Consider the following 20,934-nt stretch of genomic DNA (forward strand, 5'->3'; position numbering starts at 1 on the left):
CTGGCCGCGGGGACACCCCAGTGTCACTGATGTCCAAGCCTATTTTGGGGACCCCACAGCCGGAGGCATCACCCGGAGACCCGATGCCGGTGCCACCCATCACTCGGGGTGGGGACACTGGATGCCACGAGACACCGGGGCGGCGGCGGCTTTCTGCAAGCGGTTGAGGCCGCGTAGGAGCCCCATCTTGTGCCGGATGGAGTGGTCCAAGTTGACGGTGACACCGAGGAAGGCACGGGCATCACGGGCGGTGAAGGGGAAGTCACAGGCAAGGAAGGTCTGGAAAAGCTCAGGGTCCTCATCCAGGCTGAGGACGTTGTGCAACTGCTGCCGCAGGGCGCTCAGTTCCCCCACGTTCTCCTGGAAGATGCTCCACAAGGATTGCGTGCCGAAATCTGGCGCCGGTTGGCTCTGCCAAGCATCTTCCAGGCACTGCAGTGCCCAGCTCAGTCGGCACGGCCACTGGTCGGCCAACACTACCCAAGCGGCGGCAGCGCGGGGTGAGGGGGTGTCGGGGGTGCCGGCGCGGTGCAGGAGGAGCCGTAGGGTGATGGGGATGGTGTTGACGATGCGGCGGACGTGGGCGCCGTTGGTGGGGAGGTAACGGGCGAGAGCATCGGCGCTGTCATGGAGGCAGCGGAAAGCCTCGTGGATGCAGCGGACGGCTTCGTCATCTGCTTCCCGCCGGCTGGGAACCACCGGGATGCCCTGGCACTTGGCTCGGCGGCGTTCCACATTGCTGGTGATGATGCGGTACATGAGGTCCTCCCGCGTTTGGACGGCGGCTTCCAGGCATTGCAGGCGGGAGCGGGCACCCATCTCAGGGATGGAGAAGGGCAACGTCACCGTCCGGTTGAGGTAGAGGTAACCGTTGTCGGCAAGACCCTTCATGCAGCTGGTCTGCTCCAGGCAGGGGACGATGACGCTGGGGTCCACGGCCAAGATGAAGATGAAGGGGGTGTTGGCATCGGAGAGCAAGGTGTTCATGGCGTTGAGGACACCAGCCACCTTCTCTGGGTAGCAGATGTCCAGGCTGGTGATCTCCAGCACCACACGGAGCCGTCGGCGTTCAAAGATCTCCATGAAAGCCAAGAAGTCAACCAGCACCTCCACCTCGTTGCGCACCTTGCTCATGAAGCCCAGCTGACTGGTGAACCTCTCACTGTTGGTCAACCGCTCAATCTTCTGCTTCTCGCTAACCAGCAGGTTCTTCAGGACAGACAAAGCTCCCAAAACCAAACTGGAACCTGAGAGCGAGGTGACGGCGCTGCCCACCACCTTCAAGGCGTGGTGGTCCTTGATGCCGGGTACCAAGAGGGCTACCAGGAGGATGCTGAGGCCAGCAGCCAGGACGAAGAGCATCCCCCAAAGCTTGAGGCAGGTGCCCTTCTTGAGGACCCACTCCTTCTGGCTGAAGCCGGAGGCGAAGCGGGGTCGGGTGCCCATAACATGGTAGACACTGAGGGGCAGAGCTCCAAAATGGTGGCGGATGCTGTCGCAGAGGGTGGTGACCAAACCGGCCCAGAGTTTGTCGCAGCCGGCGTACTGCCAGGCGCTGAAGCGGATGAAGATGAACTCGATGTTCTTCCTCCTCAGGTGGCCCTCGGTGATGATGGGCTTGTAGAAGGCCAAATACCAGAGGACCAGGAGCAACCCCCAACCCTCAGGGCTACGTGGCTTCTGGTGGCTCCGGTGCAGCTCGGCCTCTTCCCGCTGTGCCATCTCCTCCCGCATGAAGCCTGAGGAGGGGGGGGACGGGGATGGGGGTGAGGGACCAGGGGGTGAAGGTGCCCCCAGATTTTTTGGGGGGGAGCAAACGGGGGAACCCAATGGTGGGGGAGAAATGGGATGGGGTAGGATGGGTGCTGGTGCAACGGGGACCCCAAATGTAAGGAGACATGGGATGGGTGCTCATGCAAGAGGGACTTCAAACTCAGGGGAGAAACTGGGATGGGGATGGGATGGGATGGGATGTGATGAGATGCAGTGGGATGGGGTGGGATGGGTGAGGAATCCCTGGGATGGGATGGGGTGGGGGGGTGCTGGTGCAATGGGGGACCCCAAATCCATAGAAGAAAATGGGGTGGTGGGACAAGCAACAGGGACCCCAAATCCAGGGTGCAAACGGGCAGAATGCTGGTACCATGGGGACGCCCAGCACCCGGCTGGGGGTGTCTGGGAGGGTCCAGGGGGATGAGGGGGGGTGTGACCCATGATGTCCCCGTGTCCCCACACCCACCGGTGACCTTGTGCAGCAGGGAGTCGAGGCGGTGGCCACAGGGGGCGTAGAAGCCCACGGTGACGGGGGTGGCTGTGTGGCACAGCGTCTTGGAGAGGCAGCGGCAGTAGATGTCATCCTCCGTCAGCGCCTCTGGGGACCGGGAAAGGGACAGTTGGGGTGACCTTGTGTCCCCCCTCCCTCCCCCCGCCAGTGTCTGCAGGCGCCAGGGAGCCCAACCCACCCACCCCCCCCCATGGGGACACGAGTACTGCAGTAATGCAGACCCCAAATCGGAGGGGGGGGAGCCCAGTTGGCAGAGGTTGTAATTAAGGGTGGGGATAATCAATGCCAGGGGATGTAATGCTGATGGGTGCTAGGATCCTGGGACGGGATGGAATGGGGATGGGGTGGGACGGGATGGGATGGGGTTGGATTGGGTGGCATGGAATGGAGTGGGATGGGATGGGATTGATTTGGCATGGGATGGGGATGGGACAGGATGGGGCAGGACAGGATGGGGATGGGGTGGGATGGGATAAGATGGGGTGGGGTGGGATGGGGTTGGATTGGGTGGCATGGAATGGGATGGGGATGGGATGGGTTTGGGATGGGGTGGGACAGGATGGGGCAGAACAGGATGGGGTAGGATGGGATGCAGATGGGATGGGAATGGGATTGATTTGGGGTGGGACAGGACAGGATGGCAATGGGGTGGGATGGAATGAGTTTGGAATGGGGTAGGATGGGATTGATTCAGGATGGGACGGGATGGGGATGGGATGGGATGGGACAGGATGGGACGGGACGGGACATGACGGGATGGGATGGGATGGGATGGGATGGGATGGGATGGGATGGGATGGGATGGGATGGGATGGGATGGTCAGGCAGGACAGGAGGGCCTGGTCCCCCCCAGCTATCCCCATCCCCACAGGTGCCTCCCATACCCCCGTACCTTGGTGCTCCCCGGCCTCCACCTCCACGAAGGCGCCGTCGCGGCAGGTGCAGGTGTCCCCCCCCGGCCCCAGGCAGGCCAGCCGCTCCTCGTGGCACCCCGGGGGTCCCGCCAGGGCCCCCCCACACGCCAGCGAGCAGGCACCCTGCCGGACGGAGGGACAAGTGACACCCGCTGCTGCACACCCCGCGGACGTGGGGACACCCCGCGGACGTGGGGACACAGGAACGTGGGATCAGAGCCACCTCATGGTCTTGGGGTGGTTTTGGGGATGACCCCATCCTTGTCTCCAAGGGCCTCAGGGAGCCCACGTCCCCTCCCCGGGTGCCTCTGTGGGGACAATGCGGGGGGACCTGGGTGACGGGGGCGGGGTCTGGGAGGGGTGTGAGGACAGACTGGGACAGACTGGAGTGGGATGATGGGGACTAACCAGGGCACACTGTCCTGCTGGATGCTGGGGGCCAGGCTGCAGCTGGTGCTGGGGACACTGGGGGGCAGGAGCCAGCCTGGACTGGGAGCACTGGGGCCCATAGGGCAGGCTGGACTGGGGACTCTGGAAGAGTCTGTACGAGGGGCACAGGGTCAGCCTTTACTGGGGACACTGGTGACCATGGGACAGCCTTTACTGGGGACACTGGTGACCATGGGACAGCCTAGACTGAAGACACTGGGACAGCCCATACTGGGGACACCAGTGACCATAGCCGAGGCTGTACTGGGGACAGAGGGACAGCCTATGCAGGGGACACTGGTCACTATAGCCCAGCCTATACTGGGGATACTGGTGACCTTAGCTCAGCCTGTACTGGGGACGCTGGCCACCATAGCCCACCCTGTACTGAGGACACTGGTCACCATAGCCCAGCCTATACAGGAGACACCAGTGACCCTAGCCCACCCTGTACTGGTGATACTGGTGACCATGGGACAGCCTATACTGGGGACACTGGTGGCTGGGCTAGGATCACTGGCTGAGCCCCCACACCCTCTCCACCCCCCAGCACCCCCCCCCAAGCCACCCTATGGCCACCCCCCCCCCCCCGGGGCCTCATCCTGCCCCGTCCCCATCCCCGTCCTACCCCAGACAACACCTCCGGCTCCATCCCCGTCTGCCTCCGGCCACATCGGTCCCTGGCACCGGCTCACCACCGGATTTATACGGAGAGGGGATCAGGATCCGGCCCTGCCACTGCTCGGTTGGGGAGGAAATAATTAGGTGTGGATCAGGCAGAAATTCCGGCTGTGCCGGCGGGAGCTTCTCCTGAGTCAGGGCCCAGCAACGCCCGGTTGGATCCAGCCCCATGGAGGGATTGGGGTGTGGGTTGGGATGGGACGATCCTGCTGGAGACTGGAGGGGGGGGAAGGAGATGGCCAGGGAAGGGGATGAGGGGGGCAGAGGGGATATGGGGATGCAGGGATGGGGGGACATGGGGGGGTGCAGGGGATGGGGCACATCAGGGATGGGGGGGGGTATGAGGGGTGCGGGGACATGGGGGACATCAGGGATGCAGGGGACAGGGGGGCACAGGGAATATGGGGGGACATCAGGGATGCAGGGGATATGCGAGGATGCAGGGACATGGGGGGACATTTGGGATGCCGAGGATGGGAAGACATGGGGGATGTAGGGGGGATGCAGGGGATGGGGGGGACATTTGGGTGGCAGGGGACAGGGGGACATGGGGGGTGAAAGGGCGATGGGGGTGCGGGGACATGGGGACACCCCATCAGGCAGAGTCAGGAGCCAGCGGCTGGGACAGCCGCTGCCCATGACACGGCCACGCCACCATCGCCGTGACATCGCCACTTCCTGTGGCTGGTGGCTCCTGCCAGAGGAACCTGCTGGCCCGGGCACAGATGGCATCTGCCGGCCACCAGCACTGGTGACACTGGCCGCCCACCAGAATGGGTGACGCTGGCCGGCCACCCACCCCGCCACCAAAAGTGGGATTTTCCACCCCAAAACCAGTTCTGCCCACACACCCCCACCCACCCAGGGGACATGGGGGGCATGGAAGATGGGGTGGGGGCGACGACAGGGTTGCAGGGACGTGGGGACAAGGAGGGGACACAGGGGACACGGACATGGGAGACAGAGATGCGGGGTCAAGGAGAGGACGTGAGGACACGGCTGGCAGGTGGGTGCCCATGGGGACATGGGGACACGGAGTTGGGGTGTCTGGTGGGTCCCCATGGGGACACGGGTGGTGGGTGGGTCCCCGTGGGGACAAGGGTAATGGGGCCACCCTCTATGCACGTGCCACCGTGGAGAACTGAAAGTGAGAGTGGGAGAGGACAGAGCTCACAAGGGACGGACTGCGCCCGCCCGTGGGATCACCAGCGATCACCAGCACCCAGGGACCCCCCCAGCCAGGGACCACCAGCAGCCAGGGACCCCCCCCAACCAGGGACCCCCAGACCAGCAGCCACCATGGGCCCCCAGCCTCCCATCATCAACCCGGTGAGCAGGGCACTATGGGGTCTATAGGGCCCAGGTGGGGCAGGGGGGAAGGTGGTATATGGGTCCAGAGAAGCTATATGGGGCCAGGGAGACCCTATGGTGCCAGAGGATCCTATGGGACCAAGGGGGATCCTATGGGGTTGGGGGGACCCCAAGGGTATTCTATGGGGACAGGAGGGGGCTGGGGAGGGGGCCCTATGGGGGGACCCTATGGGGTTGGGGGGATCCTATGGGGTCAGGGGAGACCCTATGGGGCCAGGGGAGACCCTATGGGGGGACCCTATGGGGTCGGGGGGATCCTATGGGGCCGGGGGAGACCCTATGGGGGGACACTATGGGGTTGGGAGGATCCTATGGGACCAAGGAAGACCACTGGGGGGAGCCTATGGGGCCGGGGGGATCCTATAGGGCTGGGGGGACCCTATGGGACCCGGGGTATTCTACGGGGCCAGGGGAGACCCTATGGGTGTGGGGGTGACCGTATGAGCCTGAGGGGTCTATATGGGACTAAGGGGGGGGGGGGGGGTGTATATAGAATGGTGTGCTGTATGGGGCTGGGGGGCCATCAGGGTGGGGGGGGCCAGCAGTGACATCTGGCCTTGGTGTTGTGTCGTCCCCCCTGGGGGTCAACATGTCCCCCTCGTCCCTGTCCCCATCCAGAGCGTCCCCTTCCTGGGGTACATTTTCGGGGGGCTGAGTGGGGGAAGGATGGTGATAATCCAGGGGCGAGTCCAGCCCCAGGTAAACAGGTGGGTACCCCCCCCAGTATCTCCCAGTACCCCCCCAGTATCACCCAGTGCCCCACCCCAGCAGCCACTACCCCAAAGCTGGCTGGGTGCCATGGGGAAGGGCAAAGGTTGGGTGCAAGGGAGCATGGAAGGGGGAGGGTGCCCCCAAACTGGGGGGCTGGGACCCAAATCGGGGGGGAGGGAGTGGGGGGGTGGGGGGTACCCCCAAACTGGGAGGGTGAGTCCTAAACTGGGAGGGTGCCCACTAAACTGGGGGTGTCACCAAGCTGGGGGGTATGCAGGAGGGTGCCTCCCAACCCATGGGGGGGCCCCCCACTCATGGGGTTGTTTATTGGGGTGCCCCCCCACCTAAGGGGGGGGGGTGCCGGGTGCCCCCACCCACGGTGCCGGTGTGGCAGGTTCACGGTGGCCCTGCGGTGCGCGGGGGACGACGTCGCCCTCCAGCTGACATGCAGTTTCTTGGGGGGGCCGATGCTGGCCTGCACCGCACGGCGGGGGGGGCTGTGGGTGTCCGACGAACGCTGCACCGTCCCCCGCCTCTCCCCCGGGGGGGTCCTCGAGCTCATCATCAGCACCCAGGAGCACGGCTACCAGGTGGGACCCCTGGCCGTGGGTGCTCAGACCCCCCCCACCCATGGGTGCTCAGACCCCCAGGTCCTCAGCTATGGGTGCTCAGACCCTCAGCTATGGGTGCTCAGACCCCCCCCACCTATGGGTGCTCAGACCCCCAGGTCCTCAGCTATGGGTGCTCAGACCCTCAGCTATGGGTGCTCAGACCCCCCCCACCTATGGGTGCTCAGACCCCCAGGTCCCCAGCTATGGGTGCTCAGACCCCCCCACCTATGGCTGCTCGACCCCCAGCTATGGGTGCTCGACCCCCAGCTATGGGTGCTCAGACTCCCACCTGTGGGTGCTCAGACTCCCACCTATGGGTGCTCAGACCCCCCCACCTATGGCTGCTCAGACCCCCCCCCCCCACCTGTGGGTGCTCAGACCTCCAAATGCCCAGCTATGGCTGCTCGATCCCCAGCTATGGGTGCTCAGACCCCCACCTATGGGTGCTCAGACCCCCCCATCCCCCACTATGGGTGCTCAGACCTCCAGACCCCCAGCTATGGGTGCTCAGACCCCCACCTATGGGTGCTCAGACCTCCATATGCCCTGCTATGGGTGCTCAGACCTCCAGACCCCCACCTATGGGTGCTCAGACCCCCCTATTCCCCGCTATGGGTGCTCAGACCTCCAGACCCCCAGCTATGGGTGCTCAGACCCCCGTATCCCCCGCTATGGGTGCTCAGACCCCCCTATCCCCTGCTATGGGTGCTCAGACCTCCAGACCCCCAGCTATGGGTGCTCAGACCCCCAGACACCCATGGAGGGCATAGCCCTGCTCCTGGGTGCGTCCCCTTGCCACCCCCCCACCCCGATGTCCCTCTGTCCCCGCAGGTGGCAGTGAACGGACAGCACGCCCTGGAGTTCCTGCACCGCCTGCCCCTCGCCAGCGTCCAGGCCCTCGAGGTCACTGGTGATGTCACTCTCACCTGCATCACCTTCACCGGCTCCGTGAGTACCCCCAGACCCCCCCCCGGATGGGGACATCCAGGGGGTTGGGGACATCCAGAGGTTGGGGACATCTGGGGGCATCGGGGACCCCAGGAGTTTGGGGACATCCAGGGGGTTGGGGACATCCAGAGGTTGGGGACATCTGGGGGCATCGGGGACCCCAGGAGTTTGGGGACATCCAGGGGGTTGGGGACATCCAGAGGTTGGGGACATCTGGGGGCATCGGGGACCCCAGGAGTTTGGGGACATCCAGGGGGTTGGGGACATCTGGGGGGATCGGGGATTCCAGGAGGTGGGGGACATCTGGGAGGGGGACAGATCTAAGGGGGTTGGGGACATCTAGGGAGTTGGGGACACCTGGGGCCATCGGGGACCCCAGGAGGTTGGGGACATCCATGGGGTTGGGGACACCCATGGCCAATCAGAGATATCCGTGTCAAGAGGGAAGTCTCGGGGAGGTTGGGGACCCTGGGGGGGTGGGACACACAGAGACCTCCTTTGGGGTGTCTGAGGGGGCTGGGGACACCCAGGGCTTGGGGACATCCGTGGGGTCACGGACCTCTGGGGGACTTGGGGACCCCGGGAGATTGGGGACATCCAGGGGGGATTGGGGACACCCGCGGGGTGAGGGGACATGCAGGGGTGGGGGTCAGCAGTGGGTGATGTCCCCGTGCCGTGGTGGCCCCGTCCCCAACTCCGTGTCCCTCTGCTCCCCCAGAACGCGGCTGCAGGTACCGGGGTGCCGGCGCTGCCCACTCCAGTGACACCCGTGAGTGAGGGGGTGTCGGGGAGGTGGGGGTCAGGGTGCTGGGGCACCCTGGGGTCAGTCCATGTGGGGTGACAAGGGTGGGGGGGCCCACGAGGGTCTATGGGGAGGTGGGTGTTTGGGTGCACGGCTGTGTGTGAGCACCCATGGGTGCGTGCATGGGTGCCTGCGAGCACCCACGGGTGGGTGCACAGGGGTGTGTGAGCACCCACGGGTGGTGTACAGGCACTTGTGAGCACCCACGGGGGGGTGCATGGGTACGCAGGCGCCTGTGAGCACCCACGGGGGGGTGCACAGGGCTATGCGAGCACCCTGACTCTCCCACCAAGCCCGCGGTGCTCAGCACCCAGCAGGGCTCAGTTGGGGGCACCCATGGGTGCCAGGGGTGACCCGGGGGCCACCCCCACTCTCCCCCCCAGCACCCACTCTCCTCTCCCCACAGCCCAACGTGCCGGTGATCGTCAGCAACCCGGTGAGTGCGGGGTGACAGTGGGGTGATGGGGGGTGGCGGTGGGTTCCCGGGGACTGACGAGTGTCCCCGCAGGCGGTCCCCTTCCACATGTTGCTGAGCAAGGGACCCTCGGGCCTGATCCAGCCCATCACTATTGTGGGCACCGTCCTCGCCAATGCCGACAGGTCAGGGTGCTGGGGGGGGGGGCAGGGGGCTGCAGGAGGTCAGGGGGATGGGGGAGGCAGGGTGCTGATGTGGGGGTCAGGGTGCTGTGGGAGGTCAGGGTGCTGATGGGGGGAGTCAGGAGGCTGCTGTGGCAGGGCAGGGGGCTGCAGGAGGTCAGGGAGCTGGGGGGGGTTCAGGGGGCTGCAGGTGGGGGTTCAGGGGGCTGCAGGTGGGGGTTCAGGGTGCTCCAGGAGGTAAGGATGTTGCAGGATTTGGGGTCCATGGGAGTCCAGGGCTGGGTGCTGGACGTTGGGGCGGGGTCCAGGTCTGGATGCTGAGGGGGGATCCAGGGCTGGGTGCTGGGTGGGGTTCAGGGCTGGGTGCCGGATGGGTCCAGGGCTGAGTGCTGGGTGCGTCCAGGGGTGGGTGCTGGATGTTTTGGGGTTCTAGTGCTGGGTGCTGTGGGGGTCCAGGGGTGGGTGGTGGGTACCGGACGGGCGCCCCCGTCCGCAGGTTCCACGCCAACCTGTGGAGCAACGCCTTGGGGAACCTGGTGCTGCACGTCAACCCCCGCCTGCGCGAGGGCGTGCTGGTGCGCAACACCCGCCAGCAAGGGTGCTGGGGGCCCGAGGAGCGGCACACCACCGGCCCCATGCCCTTCCAGCGTGGGCAGCCCTTCCAGGTGAGCCGCCACCTGCGCCTGGCTCTAGGCCTGGCCCCCGCTGTGGTCCCAGTCCTGGTCCTGGTCCTGGGTGTCATCCCAGTCCTGGTCCCGGTCCTAGTCTTGGTTCTGGACCTGGACGTGGTCGTGGTCCCTGTCCCGGTCCCGGTCCTGGTCTTGGACATGGTCCTGGACATAGTCTTGGTCTTGGTCCTGGTCCTGGTCCCGGTCCTGGTTCTGCTCCTGGACTTGGTCTTGGTCTTTGTCCCGGTCCTAGTCCTGGCCTTAGCCCTTGTCCTGGTCCCAGTTCTGGTCCTGTTCCTAGTCCTAGTCCCAGTCCCTGTCCTGGCCCATGACATGGTCCTGGTCCTGGTCCCGGTCCCCATCCCAGTACCAGTCCTGGTCCTGATCCTGCTCCCAGTCCTGGTCCTGATCCCAGCGCTGATCCTGGGACCAGTCCTGCTTCTGGTCCTGATACCGGCCCCAGTCCCAGTCCCAACCCAGCTCCTGCCGGGTGGGTGTCCCCGCGGGTGGGTGCCCCCCGGGGTGTGGGGGTCCCTGTCCCCCATGGTGACATCCCCCACGTCACCCAGCTGGAGATCCGGCCGCTCAGCGAGGCCTTCGCCCTGTGGGTGAACGGGCGCCACGTCTGCGACTACAGCCACCGGCTGCCACCGGCCACCATCGACCGGCTGGAGGTGGCCGGGGACGTCACCCTCGCCTGCATCACGTGCTGAGCCACCCCCCCATCCTGGGGACACCCGCCATCGGGCACCGGGCTCGGGGACGGGGACAAGGATGGGGACGGGGACAAGGACATGGAGGGGATGAGGACATGATGGGGATGAGGACATGGAGGGGATGAGGACATGATGGGGATGAGGACATGATGGGGATGAGGACATGGTGGCTCTGGGCACAGGGATGGGGACAAGGATGGGGAGGGGGACAAGGACAGGAGAGGGGGCAAGGACATGGCAGCTCTGGACACAGGCATAAGGGCAGGGATGGGGACAGCGATGGGGACAAGGGCAGGGTGGGGGACAACAAGGACAGGGATGGGGACAAAGACAGAGGTGGGGACAAGGCCATGGTGGCTCTGGGCACAGGGATAAGGGCGGGGATGGGGACAAGGATGGGATGGGGACAAGGACGTGGTGGCTTTGGGTACAGGGATGGGAACGGGGACAATGATGGGATGGGGACAAGAATAGGGCGGGAGACAGCGATGGGGTGGGGGACAACGACAGGAATGGGGACAAAGACATGGTGGCTCTGGGCACAGGGCTGGGGACAAAGCCAGGGGGTCTCTCCAGGCAGGGGCCACCCCAGGCCTGTGTGTGAGTGTCCCCCCGGCCCCCGCTGTCCCCCCCCATTGCCCTGCAGGACCCCCATTAAACCAGTCACCGGCTCTCCCCGTGTCCCCGTGTCCCTGGGGCAGGGTGGGGACATCGGGGCCTCCCTGGGGGGGACGGGACATGGGGGCTGGGGACAGGGGACACCCAGGGGTGTCGTGTCCGTGTCCGTGTCCGTGTCCGTGTCCGTGCCGCCCCGCCCCAAGAGCCGCAGCGCTCCCCGCGGTCCTCCCGCCGCTAGGGGGCAGAGCGCACCACCCTCTCCCCGCCCCGCGCATGCGCAGTTCCAATCCCGGCAGCGCCCCTGTCGCCATGTCGTGTGAGGGCACTTCCGGGGAAACGGCCGGGCGTCTCACGTGATGTGGCGCTCGCGCGGGCCGCCCGTCATGTGACCTGCGGCGGCGCCGGGAAGGAGGTGGGAGATCTCCTGGGGGTGGTCCCGTGGGGCTGGGCCGGGGGTGGGGGGACACGGTTTGGGGGGCCCGGCGGGGTCCCTGTTGTACCGGGGAGGGGGCGGCTCGGAGCGGGGGGGGGGGGATCTGAGCACAGAGGGGGGGGCAGACACTCTGCAGGACCCCGGGGCCAAGGCCGGAGCCCCGCCCCCCCCCGGTTGGGGTCGCTGGGGGGGTGGTGCTGCCGCCGTGACTCCCCCCTTCCCTCCCCGTGTGTCCTCCCCCAGGCCATGGCCGCCCCCCGCCCCCTCAGGGTGGTGCCGGGCGAAGCCTCCGAAAGTGACTCGGAGCCGGAGCTGCTGGCGGGGGCGGCCGGGGGTGTCCCCGGGGCCGGGCTGAAGGTGCCGGGTGAAGCCTCCGAGACCGAAGAAGAGGAGGAAGAAGAGAAGGAGGAGGAAGAAGGGGGGGGGCAGAGGCCGAAGCTCCCCCCGGTGACGGCAGAGGAGCCGGCGGCGATTTGGGGGGGCGGCCAGGGGGGCCCCTCGCTGCTGCAGCAGCGGCTGTGGGAAGGTTCGGGGCGGTTGCGGGGGGCGGTGGGCAGCGCCTTACGGCAGAGCTACGGCACTGCCGCCCGGCACCTGGGGGGACTGGGGGGCGCCCTGGGTCGGGCGCAGGCAACCGCCGCCGCCGCCGCTCACTGCCTGCGCCTGGCTCGCCGTGACCTGCGTGCCGTGGCCGCCACCGTCGATATCGTCACCGCCTGCCGCCTCCTGCCCGAGATCCGCGGGGAGCTGCCGGCACTCTGACCGGGAGTGGTGGCTTGACAGAACTGCCAGTACCACCAGGATCTGGCACGGCGGTCAGTACTGGCAGCAGCGTCGCTGACTGACATCGTCTGCCTGGTGTCTGCAGGCAGTTGCCAGCAGCAGCAGTGTCCTCGTGACATCACCAACATCCTCATGGCATCACCAGCATTCTCGTGGTGTCACCAAAATCCTCATGGCGTCACCGGCATCTTCATGGCGTCACTGGCATCCATGCGGGATTACCAACGTCCTCATGGCGTCACCGGCACCATGTCCTCTGCAGCAGGGTGGTCACCGCCAGCATCGTCACCTCAGTGTCTTCCCGAGGGTGCGGTCGTGGTGGCTGCGGCACCCCACGCTGTCCCCAAAGACCTCCACACCGGGATGCCATCGTGACTGGTGTAGCCACCGTGGCACCAAATGGTGGCTTTGGCACAGAGACCGCCCACCTGGCCCCCCCCAGGACCTCTGCGCTCTGGAGACGTCATCACTGGTGGCCTCGTGGCCAGCTGCCACCATCACCGAACTGCAGCCCTGGCTCAGCTCCAGCCACTCTTGTCCCCAAATGCCACCATTTTGTGTGACCCGGAACCGAATAAAGCCCTGGTGGTGTCACCGCTGCAGTGAGCTTGGCCAGTGCTGTGGGGACAGCGGTGTCACCGGAGGGGGGACAGGGACACCCTGCAGTGTTCGGCTGTGGCGGGGGGGGACACAGGGTAACGGTGACATGGGTGCTGGTGTCACATCACAGTGGCCTTCGAGCTCAGTGGTGGGACAGGAGTGTGGTGTCCCCAAGCCCTGGCACTGTCCCCTGCCACCCCCTGGTGATGTCCCTGCTGTCCCCAGGAGCAGGACGTGGTGGGGGACACATGACAGCCCCCCCTCAAGAAGCAGGACATGCTGTGGGCCCACACAGGGGTTTATTTGAGGGGAGGACAGGTGCAGATGATGACACTTGCCCCACGCCAGCACTGTCACCCCCTGCGGACATGGGGGGGGGAGTGAAGTTCCCCAGGGGGGTTCTGGGGGTCCCCAGGGGGTAGTCCGGGACTCCTGGGGGGGTCACGTGCGGGTGTCCAAGCTGTCCATGTACTCCTGCAGCGCCTGCAGCCGGGCGTCGATCTCGGCCAGCTCAGCCGAGGGCTTCTCATAGCGGTTCTCTGCAGGGGTGGGCAGAGGAAAATGGGGTAAAAAAAGCCTGAATTGGCAGGGGGAGCACCCCAAAAATGCAGGGGCAGGGGGCAGCTCACCTTTACCGGGGCGCTTGCCAGCAGCGCTGCCCGTGGGTGGTTTGTGGCCAGCAGCCGGGCAAGGGACCTGGGGGTAGAGGGAGGCAGAGGGGTGGCACCAATGTGTGTCTCCCCCGCCACCATGGTCACCCTGCTTTGGGGGTGCAGGGGGGGACCTCAGAAAGAGAGGGGGGGTCCCAGGAGTCTGGGCAGCCACTCACCGTGCCGGGGCCATTAGAGGACGAGGCACTCAGGGGTCTGCGGGTACGGCTCACCCTCCTGCCCCTGCCCAAAGTGGGGGAGGGCGGTTTAAGGGGTGCCTGGGGTGGGGCCCAGGGTGCCTTGGGGAGGCGGGGGAACCCAGGCGTCCTGCCCACCCCCACCCCGGTGCTTACCTTGGGGGCAGGGGCTCGGAGCGCTCATCAGCTTCGCTGCCAGAGCTCACTGCTGAGCGCCGGCTCCGGAAGCTTTCGGCTGCTGGGAGAAACAGAGTGGGTGAGCAAGCTTAGGGAAGAAGGAGCCCCAGCACCCAGTGGGTGCCCCCCCACCCCAGGGTGCCCCCTACCCAGCCCTCGTGTTCTCCACTCACCCGAAGAGCTGCGGCCATGGCTTCTCGCTGGGCTGGTGCTGCCAAAAGCCGCCCCGCGCCGCTGGCTGCACCCAAGGAAGACAGTGGCGAGGGGTGGGGGGACAGAGGGAGGGCCCCCCCCCCAGCCCCCTAGGCAGTGGTGGAGACAGGGGACAGTGACAACCCTGGTGTCACCACTTACTTTTTCAGCTCGGTCTCCTTCTGCCGGCGCTGCCGGGCTCTGACGAAGGCGGTGGGGTCAAAGCGTGCTGGGCGGGGGCCTGGCAGGGAGGGGGTGAATGCTGTTGTGTCCGTCCCATGTGTGTCTCCCCCCTCCACAACACTCCACGTGTGTCCCCAAATGTCCCTTACCTGCAGGCGATGGGGACCGCGCCGGGGGATGGCCCTGGCTACCACTGCGACTCTCTCGAGATGTCGAGCGTGGCGGCCAGGCACGCGATGGGGAACATCGCTCCTGGGAACGAGGGGCTGTGCCGATGGGCGTCTGGCGGCTGCCGAGGAGACCAGTGCCATGAGGTGGGGGGGACAACACATGGGGGGGCACCCCAGGCTCATGGGGGGGCCCCCAGGCACCCCACCCTGGCCTCACCCCCTCTTGCAGGAGGCCAACTCAGCCGTCAGGCTCTTCACACGGAGCTGCAGCCTCCGCTCTGACGCCTTTGCCTCCGCCAGCTGCGAGAAGGGGGAGTGGAAAAATTCACCACGCCGCCAGCGACCCCCCGCCCCAGCGCCATCAGCAGCCCCCCAACCGGCAGCAACCCACCTCGGCGGTCAGTTGCCGGTGTTCATGTTGGTGCCGGGCTTTCTCCCGCAACAACTCATCCTCCAAACGTCTCGCTGCTCGTCGCAGCGCTGTCGTTGTCGCTGTCCCACCGTCCGGCTCTCGCCGTAGTGCTGCTTCCGCTGCCCGTTTCTCCTCCAGCGCCCGCTGCAGCCTGGTGGGAAGTGGCAGGGTGGTGTTTTTTGGGGGGGGTCCCTCCGCTCTGACCGTAACATGGGGGGTTTCCTGAGCTCTTCCCACGTCACTCACTCATCCCGCAGGCGCCGGATCTCGGCGTCTCGGCGATCCTCCCCATGCCGAGCTCGGAGCTGCGCCAGCTCATCCCTCAGCTCCCGCACTAGTTTGCGCAGCGCGGCAGGATCTGGCCTCCCCGCGTAGGGCAGCGGCAGCGGGTAGTGGATTCTGGGGGGGTGGGGGGGGAACCAGACACGCAGTAGGGTGACGGTGATGTCCCCTCTGCCATGTCCCCCCACCTGGTGTGTCGTGTGCCCCCCTCCTCGTGTCACCTGTCGAACTCGACGGAGTAGACGAGGATGAGGTAACGCTTGGCGCTGAGCAGGGAAGCGGCAGAAGCAGGGGGCCGTGTGATTGCCCCCACTTTCCGACTACGTAGGGTTTCCAGGTCAGCGTAGGTAAGCAGCTCAAGGCTGACGGACTCACTGCTCTGCAGAGGGGAAAAGTTTGGGGGGGGAGAGGCTGAACCCCCCCTCGAAACGCCATGGTGATGGCGTGGGGGGAGTGGCACTGATCTCACCTGCATCAGTGCCGACTCCAACATGCTGCAGAAAATCCCAAACTGCTTGAAATTCCCTGTTTTGTGGGTCAGGTCCTCGATGACTGTGAGGAAGAGCAGAGCTTTGGTTGGTCAGCGTTCATGGGGGGGGGTGTCTCCTCAGTCTGTGTGTGTGTCCCCCGAGACTCACAGGCGGCATCGAACTCGCCCCTCCACTGGTCAGCGGTGAGGTGAGCCTCCACCTCCACCTCCAGCGCCGACCGGGCAAGGGTCAGCCGGACGGTGTGCCCGCCATGCCGGAAGGCGCAGTCGGCCTGAAGATACCGTGGCTCTCCCATGGTGCTGGAAAGGAGGGGGGGGAATCTGCAGGGTGGGGGGCACCCTTGGGAGGCAGGGAGGCACCCCCAGGAGATGGGAGGGGGCACGCCTGGGAAAGGGGTCCAGGTTCAAGGGGCTTGGGGACTGGGGGGGAGGGAATTCTAGGGTGGTGGGTGCATGACGGGGAGCGGAATTGCTGGGCGGGGGGGGAAGGCAGATTTTGGGGGGATGCTGATGAGGGGGGCAGGAGGGGAGGTAACCGGAGGGGACCCCAGGGCATTTGGGGAGCAGAGCTTTTTGGGGGCAGGGGGACACCTTGAAGGGGTAGAGGGAGCACAAAGGGATACAGGGGGAGCCCAGGGCTGGGAGGGCTGCTTGGGGAAGGAGGGGGGAGCCCAGGGTTTGGGGAGGGTGCTTTGAGGGGCTCCGGGGGGGGCCGGGGTCTGTTCTGGGGGTGCCGGGGTTGGCCCCGGGCCCGGGGGGCTCTTTAGCGGCAGATACCGGGGGAAGCCCGAGCCTGGGGGGGGTTGCTGGGGGCCAGAGGCCCCCCCCCGGCCGGTCACCGGGCCGAGGAAAGGAGCGGGCCCCGGGGACAGCCCGAGGGACCCGTCCCCGGTCCCGGTCACTCACCGCCCGCCGCGCTCCTTCGTCGCCTCAGCCGCAACCCCGCCCCGCGGCAGCCCTGCTCCCGCCCCATTGGCCAGTCACGCCTGGTTCCGCCGTCTCATTGGCTTCTGCCGCCGCCTGTCACCTGACGCCCCGCCTCCCTGCAGGCGGCCGTTAGCCGCTTCCCGCACCCTCTTGCTGCCCCCCAGCCTCCTGCTCCTATTGGCTACCAGGCGGAGCCCTCCTCCCATCTCCGCTGCATCATTGGATACTGTGGCTGTCAGTCATTTCTCCCCAGGAAGGGGAGGAGCGACCTGTGCCTGTGGCGCCCCCTGCTGGGAAGGAGCGGCGAGTTCGACGCAGGCGCCAGGGAGGCCCCGCTCCCTTTCATTGATCGCGGCGTGGCCCCGCCCCTTCGCCATTGATAACTGCGACGTTCCGCTCCATTCATGCCCGCGGCGAGCACGGAAGGGGGGGGACTGGGGGCGGGGTGGGGGGACGTGGAAGAGGGGGGACCCCTGGGGCTGGGGCATGAGGAGGGGTCGGGGGGGAGGGAGGACGCGACGGTGGGGGCGGGGCACAGACAAGGGTGAGGCAACTGAACCTCAAATCAGTTTTATTAATGGGGGGGAAGAACCCCCAAACTGGGCAAACATGTACAGAAAGAAGGGGAGGGGCGGGGCGGGGAGTCCCCAATATCCCCAACGCTCGTCCGGTGCCCCCCGTCCATGTCATGGGGTGCTGCCCTGCCCCCCAAGGGTGTGTCACCCCCCCCCATGGTCCATCAGATACCTGGGTGATGCCACCCCTGGGGTGACACTGGGGCCACCCAAGGGTGCTGGAGCGATGCCACCATTCCTGGGGTGACACCTTGGGTGCCAAAACCATGGCTGTTGGCCACCCAAGAGACTTTCAGAGATGCCACCATGCCCATGGCACACCCAAGGATGCCAAAACCATGGCTGTTGGCCACCCAAGGGACCTTCGGAGATGCCACCATGGTCATGGGACACCCCAGCCACTGGGTGACCAGCCCTAGCCCACTTTGGGCAGGTTGGTGGTCCTCACACCCTGCTTGTAGGTGACATGTTGGCTGATGAGATACTGGGCAGCTTGGGTGGCAGTGGGGGGACCTGTGATTGTGACTTTGTGGTTGAGTGTGCCAGGGATGGAGTCACCCTTCTTGGACATCTGGATCCGGGTGCCTGTCAGTTCCTGGTACTCCACCAAGGTCTTCCCCCCCTTGCCCAGGATGGCACCCACCAGGTTCTCTGCCACCATGATCTCCACTAGCTCCTTGGTGCCCTCAATCAGCTTCTCAGGTGCCAAAAACAAGCTGGTGGCCACTAAGAGAATGGTGGCAGTGGCCACCGGGGCCAAGTAACCATTGGTGGTGGGCAACGAACCCAAGGCAAAGGTGGGCACCACCAGGCTGGCAACTGCATCGTTCGCATAGGAAGCCAAGAGTTTGGTGGCTGCTGCCAGATTCACACCAGTGACCCCCACTGCTGAACCCAAGCCCAGCCCCACTGCTGGGTTGTAACCTGTCCTGGTTTCAGCTGGGATAGAGTTAACTGTCTTCCTAGTAGCTGGTGCAGTGCTATGTTTTGTGTTCAGTATGTGAAGAATGTTGATAACACACTGATGTTTTCAGTGGTTGCTCAGTAGTGTTTAGACTATAGTCAAGGATTTTTCAGCTTCTCATGCCCAGCCAGGGCACCTGACCCAAACTGGCCAACGGTGTATTCCATACCCTGTGACGTCCCATCTAGTTTAGGAACTGGGAAGGGGGGGGCAGGGTTGCGCTGCTCGGGGACTGGCTGGGTGTCGGTCAGCAGGTGGTGAGCAATTGCCCTGCGCATCATTTGTACATTTCAATCCTTTTATTACTACTGTTGTCATTTTGTTAGTGTTATCATTATCATTATTAATTTCTTCTTTTCTGTTCTATTAAACCGTTCTTATCTCAACGCAGGAGTTTTACTTCTTTTCCTGATTTTCTCCCCCATCCCACTGGGTGGGGGGGGAGTGAGTGAGCGGCTGCGTGGTGCTTAGTTGCTGGCTGGGGTTAAACCACGACATAACCATAACTGGCCAAGGTGTTCCAGGTGGTGCTGATGGCCAGATGTGGCCAAAACAGGTTTTACCTGCTGCTGGTAAAACCGGGAGCGCTGGTGAAGGCACCCAAAGTGCCAGGAGCACCTGAGATGGCAGCAGTTGAGTGCAAGGTGTCTGTGGAGCTGGAGTAGGGCGAACCGGTGGGATTGGAGTTTGCCACTGGCCTGGTGATGTTGGCATAGCTGACGCTGAGACAACTGTTGTTCTGTGGATCCTCCTGGATCTTGCAGATGATGACATGGATGGTGACATGGAGCTGGGTGGATTTGCCGTTGACCATCACCACCCACTCCTGGAGCTTGAGACCCTCTGGCTTCTGGCTGAGCTGCACCTAATGTTAAAGAATTTACAAACGTGGGTTTCTCTAGGTTTGCTTTATTCACAACTCAGAGTTGGGTCACCACTGCAGTGAATGGCAACCCTCCAAAAGTTTTCAAATCTTTTATACCCTTCTGCCACCCATTGCCCAATCCAAAGTCTCTGTAATTTTCCAGTCGATTCTCTGTTCTTATATCGATATCATCTATCATCTTATCTCATCCATTCTCCATTCTCATGTCTTAGTTCCTCTGGGATTGGTGGTCACGGGCAGAAAGTCTCCAGTCACCATCATCACTTATCTTCTTACACTTCAGAGGTATCTATGGGTCTCCAGGAAAACTGCTTAGGTTATGTTATTAATTTATCTTATTCTAAAGTTAATCACTTACTCTCATGTCTTAGGTCTAAGATGTATGATCCTTTCTCTGTTGATTCAGCTTGACTGGATTCTAAGCCAGCCATGAAGCGAGAGTCTTATAAACAATTAAGCAACTCATAGATATTGTTTTATATGCACCTGCATTCTATTAATCTTCTCTAAACCAATTTCTAATCATTAGTTATATGTCTAATATGAATAGTCTTATGCAACAAAACAAATAGTCTTAAAACAATGAGTCTTAAGACCTAGTTCCTTTTACACCCAAGCCCCCAATTTCTCCATGACAGCCTTTGCTGTCACCCCCCCCCTTTGCTGATGATGAGCCTCGCCATGCTGTTGGGCACGATTGGCTTGGCCTGGGGGGGGGGTAAGTGGAGGGTGGGGAGTAGGGGGGGTTGGGGGACATGGGGGGCTGAGGGCTATGGGGGGCTGGGGAGGGGGACGGGGGTTCCTGGCGGGACGCGGCCGCACTGGTTCAGCACCACGGACAGCGGCGGCGGCGGCGGGGGGGGTCGGGGTCGGGGTGACTGGTGAGGGGGCGGAGCCACGGAGGGGCGGGGTACCCCGATGCCCCGCCCTCCCCGGTGCTGACTACAGTGCCATGGCAACGGCTCCGTCACCTGGGTACCACCTCCGTTGCCACGGCAACGACCTCAATAACGAGGGCGGGGCCAATCCCACGAGGGTGGGGCCATCCTCGCCCCCTATACCCCCAGCCTTCCCAGCCTCTATAGGCTCCCCCCGCCATCCCCGGTACCGGCCCCCGAGTCCCGGGGATGGCGGGAGGGTCCCGGGGGTCTTCACCGCCGGTCTGGGAGCCCTTGGTACTGGAGGCCTCCTGGGGGGTCCCGCTTAAGGAAGTCGGGGGGGCGGGGGTCCATGGGGCACCAGCAGCGGCTGGGCGGGGCGAGGACGGAAAAGGGGCGGAGCCAGAGAGGGATGGGACCGCCCCCGCCCGACAGCGCGAGGGGGACGTGGCCTAAGGAGGGGGAGCGCTCCTCTTCGCTGGGCTTCGGGAGGGGGGCGGGGCTTTGCCCAGGGAGGTGTCCGGTGGGCGGGGTCTGTGTCAAAGGGGCGGGGCCGGAGGGGATTCAGGATCCCTCGCGCGGGCGCTGCCGCTCACGTGGGCTCTGCCCCTGATACACGCGGCCGGCGGCCACGCCCACGGCCGGCGGCCACGCCTCCTACACCGTCCAGCGGCCACGCCCTCCTCCCCGCCCCTCGCTCTCAGCCCCGTGCGCATGCGTGCCCTCTCTCCCCCACCCCCGCGTCGGCGCAGGCTCGCTCCCCGCGCCTTGCGCAGGCGCACTAG

The 20,934-nt window shown here is 64.8% G+C and overlaps 3 protein-coding genes across 3 annotated transcripts; 1 reads left to right on the forward strand and 2 right to left on the reverse strand.

The window, feature by feature from the left end:
• Positions 1-99: 99 nt before the first annotated feature.
• On the reverse strand, positions 100-4,279 carry NKPD1 (NTPase KAP family P-loop domain containing 1). Its single transcript, XM_075020864.1, has 4 exons — positions 4,256-4,279; positions 3,177-3,321; positions 2,240-2,371; positions 100-1,739 (listed from the first exon to the last, which is right to left on the reverse strand). The coding sequence occupies exons 1-4, from the start codon at positions 4,277-4,279 to the stop codon at positions 100-102; spliced, it is 1,941 nt and encodes a 646-aa protein (XP_074876965.1).
• A 7,373-nt stretch (positions 4,280-11,652) lies between these two features.
• BLOC1S3 (biogenesis of lysosomal organelles complex 1 subunit 3) lies at positions 11,653-13,168 on the forward strand. The gene is made up of 2 exons (XM_075019577.1): positions 11,653-11,762; positions 12,027-13,168. The coding sequence occupies exon 2, from the start codon at positions 12,030-12,032 to the stop codon at positions 12,543-12,545; it is 516 nt and encodes a 171-aa protein (XP_074875678.1). The 5' UTR covers positions 11,653-11,762; positions 12,027-12,029; the 3' UTR covers positions 12,546-13,168.
• A 278-nt stretch (positions 13,169-13,446) lies between these two features.
• On the reverse strand, positions 13,447-16,892 carry CCDC61 (coiled-coil domain containing 61). Its single transcript, XM_075021523.1, is given in 15 exon segments — positions 13,447-13,705; positions 13,796-13,862; positions 13,996-14,059; positions 14,170-14,248; positions 14,364-14,428; positions 14,545-14,623; positions 14,715-14,854; positions 14,953-15,035; positions 15,127-15,298; positions 15,394-15,546; positions 15,651-15,808; positions 15,899-15,981; positions 16,068-16,219; positions 16,826-16,868; positions 16,871-16,892. Coding segments are annotated over 15 exon segments (1,458 nt in total). The 3' UTR covers positions 13,447-13,607.
• Positions 16,893-20,934: the final 4,042 nt, after the last annotated feature.

Source organism: Buteo buteo, chromosome Z (assembly GCF_964188355.1).
Source record: "Buteo buteo chromosome Z, bButBut1.hap1.1, whole genome shotgun sequence".
In the NCBI taxonomy this organism is placed as follows: domain Eukaryota; kingdom Metazoa; phylum Chordata; class Aves; order Accipitriformes; family Accipitridae; genus Buteo; species Buteo buteo.